This window comes from Chaetura pelagica, unplaced genomic scaffold (assembly GCF_000747805.2).
Source record: "Chaetura pelagica isolate M959 unplaced genomic scaffold, ChaPel_1.0 scaffold36, whole genome shotgun sequence".
Classification (NCBI taxonomy): Eukaryota; Metazoa; Chordata; class Aves; order Apodiformes; family Apodidae; genus Chaetura; species Chaetura pelagica.
Genome location: NW_009953726.1, coordinates 3,321,601 through 3,331,724, shown reverse-complemented (window position 1 = coordinate 3,331,724; position 10,124 = coordinate 3,321,601). Strand labels below are relative to the sequence as shown.

At 49.3% G+C, this 10,124-nt stretch overlaps 1 protein-coding gene across 1 annotated transcript in view; it reads right to left on the bottom strand.

The window, feature by feature from the left end:
• The window catches only part of RTN1 (reticulon 1), a 125,236-nt gene that overhangs the window by 42,330 nt on the left and 72,782 nt on the right, over positions 1 to 10,124 (bottom strand). The window contains exon 4 of the mRNA XM_010000685.1: positions 6,110 to 6,892. Coding sequence (XP_009998987.1) covers positions 6,110 to 6,892 — 783 coding nt within the window. The remainder of the gene's footprint in view (positions 1 to 6,109; positions 6,893 to 10,124) is intronic.

The following is a 10,124-nucleotide window of genomic DNA, read 5'->3' as shown; positions in this document are numbered from 1 at the left end:
AGGGAAAGATGGGGCAGCTCAGCCTGCTGCAGAACTCTGAGTAGATGTTTTCAAGCAATATGGAAGAGTCTCTCTTGCATCAATGGAACTCAATGTTGTGCTGCTGCAATGGACTCTACAAGCCCAGCCCTAGCCTGGAGGGCAGGCAAGTAACCCATCATCAACATGAGAATGGTGTCCATGCAAGCACCCTCTCCAGTTTGCTTCAAGAAGGATTCGACCGATGGTAGAAAAGAATGAAGGGAACAAGAAGACAGTTCAGAAAGCTCAAAAATGTGAACAGAGAGGAAAAAATGAATAAATTAGAATTGCTTAGGCTAAAGTAAAAGAAGGATGGAAGAACAGCAACTGTTTTCAATAGATGCCTGGGAGCTGGTAGAAGATCTGCCAACAGAGGCTTCTCCAAATGAGTCAGAAGCACCTGTCAGGAGTGCTCTACCAGGAATCCTGGCTGTGGGCCAGGAGATGGGCCCTCTGGACCTTGTGAAGTTCCTGCCAGCCCATTCTGTATGAAGCTTTATTGAGTGGTATCTCTCCTTTACCCTCCTCTGCAGTGTGCCTGCAGCTAATGGTGCTGAGGGACCGACCCAGATTTGCAGGCTCCAACTCTCAGCTGCCCCCAAACCTCTGCCTTTGCTGAGATGATGGACAGGTAGGCAAGGCCCTGAGCAACCTGTCCGAACTGCTTTGTGCAAGGAGTGGAACCAGAGACCTCCACAAGTCCCTTTCCACCTAAAGGATTCCATGTGGGAGGCAAGAAGACATTCACCAATCTTCTCCAAGATTTCGTGGCAAAGCCAGGCCAAGATTCACACGTTTTCTTCTCCAGGCAGGTTTTACCCCATTCCTCCTCCAGCATGATGAAGACACTCCAGCCCCAAGCAGGACATCCCTCTCCCTTACACCAAGTAAGGTGTCCCTTGGTGTAAGGTGTACACCAAGTAAGTCCCCTTTTCCAAGCAGGGACTTTCCAAAGGATGCAAAGCTACCAGAGCCCCATAAAAAGCAAACTGAAGCGCACAAAACAGATGGGCTGGAGTGTGGAGGCACTTACAGCAGATGGCACTAAAATATTAAGCTAACATCACCGTATGGCTTACGCTGCAGCCTGGCTGGTTGCTGCCTGCAGAGCCAGGCTGGGGAGAGCATGCAGATGAGAAAAGAGCCTCAAATTGCTAAATCATCCTACCAATCATCCCCTTCCCACTGAAAAATGCCTCACTAGCAGCTCCCCCAATAGCAGGGACGTGCTAATGCAATGCAGACAATGTTTTGCTGGACAAAAAGCATTCCCAGTAACTTCAGGTGTCTCCCAGGTCTCTGCTGGAAAACCATCTCTTGAGAATCTGTATAAAATGAGTTTTTCTGTGGCACCAAACAGCAATGGGCACAGATTAAAGGGGAAAAGCCCACCCTGCTTTGTGCTTTTCCACTGCATGACAGCCCTGGACACTATGGGATGGCATGAGAGGATGAGGGGAAACATATTCTTCAACCCTGGGCATTTGCCAATATCCCCCCAAAACCAGAAACTGTCCTGACTGCAGCTTGTGACACTACCTGAGAGACACTGGGCCACCACATAGACATGGGTGGCCATGAAATGTGGTGACCCTCATGGGTGCTTAGAGCTGAAGCAGCCACCAAGGTGTGTGGTAAGGACATGCTCTTGTGGGGGACTAAAAGTCTTTCATAAGGCATAAAAATGAGGCTGCCTCATAGCAGGGTGGCATAAGACTGTGCTGCAGAAGAAAGCATTTTAATTGACTGTGTTTCCAGCAGAACCCTGACTGGATCCTGGTCCTGCCAGTTGTGACATCTAGAGTGTGACTGAAAGCACAACCCCACTGCCCTGGGTCTGGGTTTTCCTTTTCCTTTGCTAAATTTACTACTAATGTCCACATCTTTTTCTTTTTCATCTGAGCTCAGACATCTGATCTGAAAGGTAACAAGCTGCTGCACCTTTCACTAAATGGATCAAGCAGAAGGAATCTCCTAATAGTGTCATTGAAGGAGAGACTGGAGAGAGACTGGATGCTCCAGCATAAGGTAAATCTCCACTTTGGACCAGGTGCCCAGGCTGCGTGATACCAGCATGTAGTAAGCCAGGCCACCCTGGCAGAGAGAGCTACAAACAGGCACAGCAAGAGAAGACAGGAAAGGACTCAACCAAAATGCTCCTCCCCAGCCTGCCTTGGTCCAGGCTTCTTTTGGGATTCTTGCAAACTGCCCCAGGCCAAAAGATGTGTATGTCCAGGTTTTTTCTGAAGTCTCCTGCATGCCCAAGCCTGGCCTGGATGTCACCTGGGTGAAGTACCATCACAGCACTGTGTAGGCCACACCAAACAGTTGTATGATTTTTCAAGGCTTGTGACAATCTGTTGCAAGACAGAGTTTTCTTAGAACAAACCTAAACATCTGCATTGCTATCTCTGGCTGCTCAAAAACACAAATGCTCCTGACCTTCCCCCTCTGTGGCTGAAACAAGAAAAAAGAAGGAAAAAAATAAGAAAAAAAAGAAACTGAGCTGGCAACCTCTTTCCTGCAGGGCTGCAGCCAGATGTGCCCTAAGCCCTGATGTGTGTCCACCTCTGGGAGGAGATACCAGGAGTCATGTGGGGGCATTGCTGTCCCCTCTTTACAGAAGGCAAAGGAGTTGGTAACACTAGCACAGGTAGCAACTGCCCAACTGTGGCCAAAACAAAGGCTGTGTTGCCTGTGATCCCTCTGACTGGGTGGAAAAGCAAGGGAGGCTGCTTAGTGGGTAACTGCACGGGAACAGCTCCAGTCTTTCAAATCGTGACAGCTCCAGTAAAACGGAGGTAGGAAGTCACTGCCCATTTTGGTTCTTGCCACTGGATGGCAACAGACGTTAAGCAGAGGAGTTGAGTGATCCCTGCGCCAAGAGCCCATGGGCTGGTTCTGCTCCGCCTTGTTCGGGGGCAAGAGGTGGTTCCAGCACGCCCAGCACACACACACCAGAAAGGTCTCTGAGGGATTAAGCCATGGGCTGGCAGCAACGTGATCAGCAAGGCTGTTCCCGGGGTCGGGCTGAACACTGGAATTTCACTTTGTACAATTTCTCCATGTATTTCCTGGAGTCTACACTCAAAATCAGTTTTTGTCTTGCCAGCCCAGGGCAAACCCCTCTGAGGAGCTATGCAAAGTGTATTTCATTCATGGATATGAGTAAGAGACTCCTGGGTGATATTACAGGATTATGCTATGAAACAGTTAACACTTACATGTGAAACTGGTGACTCTTTTAAAGTTACATATCCCTGGCTATGAGCTGGCCAATGGCCACAGAAAGATCTACAGCTCAGTGTCAAAAACACAGCCAGGCATGTCAAACGGCTTCATTTGATCCATCGGTTTCCTAGGAATCTCCAGACATGCTGGGCTAGCTCTGCTCTGAATTCAGGTGGCACTTGCTCTGGCTACAGGAGGATCAGTCCCCACCTGGACCCTGTGACAATCACTAAAACCATTCTGTCTTAATAACCAAGTGTGGTGGCAGCATGACACTTCTGAGGTGACTGTCACAAGGAGGCAACAGGAAAAAAAATGGATGTTTTTTCTGTTTTCTACCTTTTAAGAAGTATATAGTCACATCTTGTTAGTTATGTTAATAATAGGTATCTATAATGAAGATAATTCTCTCAATTAATGAATGATGATAGTGTTCTTGCTTTGGGTGACCTCCGTGGTGCAGCACTGCCACATCTCTATCTATTCTTATCTCTTTGAGTGTGGCCTGTGTCAAATGCCTGCTGGGTGCAGCTGAGCTGGTGTATGACACATGTGTGGTGCCATGATGTAAAGCTCTGCCAAGACCTCTGGTTGCTGCTATGCAGGCAGTCCCCTTGGATGAGCTCTGCCACATCATTTCCCCGCTAGCTGGTGCAGCTTCAGGCTGATCAAGCCTGGGAGGACCAATGGGGATGCTCTGGTTCCACTAAGCCAGGTAATGCATCCCCCAGTTCACCTCTGGTAACTGAAAAAATGCTGAAGGGTTTCACCTGAATTCTCTGACAAGCTCTCCTTTCCCAGGTCAAAAGAAGAGCTCCATACTCCACCTTCAACATAAAACCAGCACCATGCAGCAAACACCCGTGACTGGAAGGTGGTATCAACTGGACACCCCTGCCATCTGTATTTTCTTATCTTGAGCTCACCTCCCCATAACTTGAAATCAGCTTTAAAAAGTTACACAAGTTTTAGCAATAATCTTCACGAGAGGCTTTATGTTTTTGTTTTCCTTGCCTAAGGCCGCTGGGGTGTCTCAAGGGAGAAAAGCACCTACCAAAATAGTCCTCTACACCCCACAAACTAGTAATTATCTGTCTTGTGTCTGTCCTGGAGGAAATGTTCCTTCCCCTGCTGTCCTACGGGAATACAGACAGGAAACACAGAAACACTGTGATGCAGAGAAAGTCTGCTCACACACACAGGGATTTTCTCTGACCACCTTATAAGAAAGAAGAAGCCTTTGTTAGCATCAGTTCAGGCAATGACAGAAATTAAACAAAAGACAAAAGCTAAGCAAAAAAAAAATCTGAATACAGTCATGGGGGACTGAAAATTTTAATGGGGCCTGAAATCTCAAAATGTAAGGACACCCAACTAGCTGCCCATGTGATATTCCCCAACTACTTTCCCCAAATCCAAGACCAAATTGTTATTCGTCTGCCCAGAACAACACACAGAACACAACATGGTTGCAGAGATCCAGCATCCCAGAATCCCAGACTGGTTTGGGTTGGAAGAGACCTTAAAGATCATGTAGGTCTAACCCCCCTGCCATAGGGGGACCCAATGCTGGACAGTGCAGGAAGGGTGTGTAAGGTAAATTCAGTCAGTCCTACAGCTTCTAGGGCTCGGGCAGGGCCTGGGCCAGTGCTACAAAAGGGGAATTTGGGAAAGGGGAGAGAAATGGTTGGAGCTCATCCTACCCATGATGGAGCTAAGGGATCCGCAGTGTAACAATGCAAGCTCTAAAAATCTTGCAGGAAAACATACTTACAAGCAATCATCATATGTTTCTTATTCAGGCTCTTAATGCCATTAGTTCCTTACCTCTAAGAATATTGGTATCAACATATTTTATTGCACTGCAGATCTTGCAATCCTCAGCACATCATACAACTTTGGGCTTACTAGACTTGCATGCCTGGGTTCACAGCACCAGATAAATCAGGTGTAAAAGTGTGCCACTTGAGCATACCTACCACATCTCCAGGCCATCATGTGGCCATACCTCAGCACAAACGAGGATGGAGGAAAAAGATGCTCTCTGAGCAGCAGGGATGGGATTCATCTCCCCTCCATCTCTAGCCAGCTGTCTGCAAGGAAGCAGCAGTTCCCTGAATTGCAAGCCTCCATCTGACAGAAGAGCTGTGGGCAGCTGCTGCCCCCCAGCCTGGCTGAAGGAGATGGCAGAGGGGAGTAGGTCAGGTGTGGGGCAGCCACAGTGTCCCTACCTCCCACACCAGCCTAAAAATCCACAGGCACACAAAGGTCCTGGCTATTTGGAGCTGGCATCTTGCAAAGGATAAAATGCCTTTTTCTCTTGTGTGCCCTGTGAACTAAGCCAGTTCCTTGGCAGTGCCAGTGTGCACTGACCATGTGCTGCCCCTTGCTCCTCAGGGTTTAGTTCAGGCCAAAGGCTGGTGGTGTCTCTAGAGGCTTGGTGGGTCCAGTCAGACCTCACATTTCTGGGAAGGGCAGGACCACTTCCCTGATTACATCCCTTCCCTGGAGCAAGGCAGGCACTATGTCAAAGGAAAAAAATATTATTTGTTTTCTTTGTCCTCCAGATGCCCTGATGTACAAATCAGCCTTCTGTTACTGGGGTTCCTGCTTTATCGAGGATCTAAAGCCTAAAAATTATTGTTGCTGGTTTGTTTGGGTTTTTTTTTTCCCCAAGGAGGAAGGAAAAGAAGAAAAAGAAGAGGGTGGAAAGGTCAGAGATGATGTGTGCCCAGCTTTCAGTAGAGGTTATCCAGTGCCAGCAGCTCCCCCTGCTCTGCACTGACATCTCACCTGCAAGGAAAAGGCCCTTCTCCCTCCTTCCCTTGTAAAAAACAACATAAACATTTGCATTTACCTTTCTGCTTATTTAAAAAGGGCAGTAGAGATGAAGCCAAGGAAATTCTTTTGCCAGAGTCCTTGGAAGCCACTTTACTTTGGTAAACAACAGTTTCTTCAATGGGTCTCTTCAGGATTGTTCTTTCCTTCAGCTCCTCAGTGCTGATGGCTGAGGTTGGGGGCTCAGCACCCACTTTGGGGGCAGCAAAGGAGCATTTCAGGTAGGACGCAGACTCTGCCAGGTTCTCCCTGTTCATCCTGCTTTCCTTCGTTTGACTTGCTTCGTAGTTGGAGGCATCAGTGCGTGAGCCGTTCTCTTCTTTGATAATGTCCATGACCATGGGCTTCATCAGAGGGGAGTCCTGCTCCCTCTTTGGGCTCTCCTCGGAGGCCGACGAGGCATCGCAGGACTCGATGATCAGCTCGCTGTCGAGCTCGGCCTCCCGCTCCTCCCGCAGGATGCTGTACTGGATGGAGGGGGAGGCGGGCGACGGAGGGGGCCCCCCGATGTGGCCGAAGGTCATGTAGTTGGAGTGCAGCACCTCCTCAGCAGCCAGAGGGTCCTCCGAGACCAGCTCGATCTCCGAGTCCCCCGACTCGGCGCTGCTGGCTTCGTTATCCGGGGCCGAGGGGCCGGCGCGGCGCCCCGGCCTGACCCGCGGGTCCCGCTTCTCGGCGGGAAGGGCCGGCGATCGCTGCGCCTCCGCGGGCTCGAAGGAAAAGCTTTTGGCTTCCTTGATGGCACTGATGAGTTCATCCTCTGACAGGCTGCCTTTGCCCTGCGACTCTGAGCCGGACGGTTCTGCCACCCAGAAAGAAAAAAGAATAATAAAAAATAGTTAAATGTGAGATATTTCTGGCTGCTTAGGAAGAAACACGATAGGTTTCATGCCAGTGTGGATCCCTCCGGCAGGGCTGGTAATGCAGGCAGAAAGTCTCCTGTCTGGGATGACTAACAGTACAATCGTAGAATCACAGAACTATTCAGGTTGGAAAAGCCCCTTGGGATCCCCAAGTCCAACCATCATCCCTACTCTACAAAGTTCTCCCCTAAACCATCTCCACCAACACCACATCCAAACCACCCTTAAACTCATCCAGGGATGGTGACTCAACCACCTCCCTGGGCAGCCTGTTCCAGTGTCTGACCTCTCTTTCTGTGAAAAAACTTTTCCTACATGTCCAGTCTAAACCTCCCCTGTTGCAGCTTGAAGCCCTTCCCTCTTGTTCTGTCTCTAATGACCTGTGAGAAGAGACCAGCACCAACCTCTCTACAATGACCTTTCAGGTAGTTGTAGAGACTGATGAGGTGTCCCCTCCCTCAGCCTCCTCTTCCTTAGACTAAACATTCCCAGCTCCTTCAAACTTCCTTCATAAGATTGATTCTCTAGGCCCTTCACCAGCTTCGTTGCCCTCCTCTGTCCTCACTCCAGCACCTCCAAATCTCTCCTCCACTGAGGTGCCCAAAACTGGACACAACACTCCAGGTGTGGCCTCACCAGTGCTGAGGAGAGTAATAGTAATAACAGCTTGTCCTTGCAGAGTGGTTCCTATGCACATACTCATTATAAAAGAAGTATCATTAGCATCATTTACTGAAGGAAAAAAGCTGAGGCACAAGGCAATGCTGGTCAGTGCTGGCCCGGTGGCTGAGCAACACTGTTTTCACCAGGAAAATCAATCCAGCCACGAGGAAGGTGGGCTCAGGCCACACATGACAGTGTCTGACTCTCACCATGTGTCTGTTCTGGGGACAAACATGCACATGGGGCTGGAAGGTTCCTGGTGGGATCAGAACAACTCGTGTAGTTACTGGTAATTTTATTAAACTTTAACTTTCAAGTGTGAAACGTCCCAGTTCAGAAACTCTTCTCAGACTCAGGGGTTTTTTTTGTTTGTTTTTGTTTGTTTGTTTGGGTGTTTCGTTTTGATTTGTTTGTTGTTGGTTTTTATTTTGTTGGGTTTGGGTTGTTTTTTTTTTGCAGTGGGATGGGGAAGGTGGGTGGTAAATACTCTGCTTTTATCTCAGGATCCAAGAACAAAATGAGGGGTTGTTTACTGTAATCCTTAATATCATTATGAACAACATTAACCAAAATAATGACTGACCAACCTGTCATTCAAAATTTGAAACAAAAAAAAATTCTCTGCATTTTCTGGCTCACACTGGAATAAGATACACTTAAAGGGTGAAAACGAACAGCTGAAATGGCTGGGTGGTCACCCAGGGTTAGCAAGAAGCCCACATCCAGTGCTAGAAGGGAACCCAGCACCAGACTTCCCTCCGGTTCTGGCTCCCTGTATGTTCCTTTACCATGTGGGATTTTGTAAAGAATTAACAAAGAAAGTAAAATTGCACATGAAGTATTCACAAGAAGAGGTCCCAGAGGCAGCATGAGGTGCACCAGCAGCTATCTTGGGTGACTGCACAGGGAACAGGCTCCACTTCATCATTTACAGAGGACCAGCCAGCTTCAGCCCCTGCATGGCCATCCCAGCCTGTCTGTGCCAAGAGGCCCATGATGGCAGTTTGCACCTGTTCCTCTGCCTGCCCCTGGCCACTGCCACCTCCTGATCACCAGCTCCCACCTTACATTTCACTGGCCCAGAGATCATTGCCACCCACATGCAAAACCTGCCCTTTTAGGAAAAAAAAAGGCTGATTTCCCCAGTCACACTGGATCAAGCATGCATGGAAATTGGTCCTCTGGACTCTCAACTGCTTAGTCACTGATTTTGTACCATTATTAATCTGGCAGGGGTCACTAAATGGCATTGCAGGCAGAGGGGACTCAGGAAAGCCATCAGGAAAAGAGACCCCCAAGTTTCCTCCTGCTGATGCTGGTAAAGTGGCCCATGGCAGAACACTGCCTGTGTCTGCACATCTGGGGACCACAGAGTGGGGAGAGGTTTCCAGCCCCTCAGTTGCAGGCTTGGGGAGCCCCATGCTGACCTGTGCTCACTCCCAGTGGGTCTCTGCCATCAGCCCAGCCCTGCTTCAGGTCCAGCAGCCAGCATCAGCCCCCAAGCCCACCTAGCTGCACTGGCCATCTCTGGAATCTCCTCTACAATAGAGGGTAGGGAATAGGTTGTATCAGATACAGCGAAACCGATTTCTTCCTGATCATTTGTCTTCTCCAGGATGCATCAGCTAAAGAGAGAGGTTTTAATGATACCCCCTGAGCCATGATGTTCTGCTAGGAGACGGGCAAGAAAAACAACCTCCCCACACCCCTCCAAGCAGTTTCGATCTGTGTCTGCCAATACATGTCATCAGCACTGTCTTGAGCACGTATTACTGGCGTGTCTGCAGCTCCTCCAGCAATACAGCTGTCTTGAAGCACATCCCTCTTCCATGAGAAAGTCCCTTTGCAACCCAGACTATGGCTGCAGACAGGATTAAGGTGCTTGGGACTGTTCTGACACGCTCCTGTCCAGATGCCAGGAGGCTCCTGTTGCATCAGCTGTGCTGTGCAGGAGCCTGTGGATCCTTTCCCTCAGGCTGCAGACTCCTTGAGCAAGGATTTAATCCAGCACACGTCCAAACAGGCCTGTCACCGCCAGCCCTCGTAGCACAGCAACGCGCTGTCCCTTGGCTTTATCCTGCTCCTGCCTGCCCCAGCAGTCCCTAACTCCCAGCCGTGGCATTTACCTTCTGAACAAAACAGCCCTTTGTGGCCAGCAGCAGGGTGTCATATTTACTGATGGCACAGGGAAGCACATACCCACCACCTTTCAGTGCCAGCACTGCAAATGAACAGATCTCGTCTTCCTTCCCCAGAAAGACGACGGCCGGTAATGAAAAGCAAGCAGGGGGGAGCTGGGGGCTTTGCCAGGATGCTTGAGGAGTATCTAGGAACAACGGCTTTGCTGGGTCACTGGGTAGAAATAGCAAGGGCAGGTTTTACATTTCTTCCTCATTTATGAACACACAGACTGGGTGTGGTGTGTCCCTGGCTGTGGGAAAGGGGGGAAATCCAGAGAGAACAAGCCGTGGGATCCAGCCCCTAGAGGAAGATGCCTGCTTCTTTCCC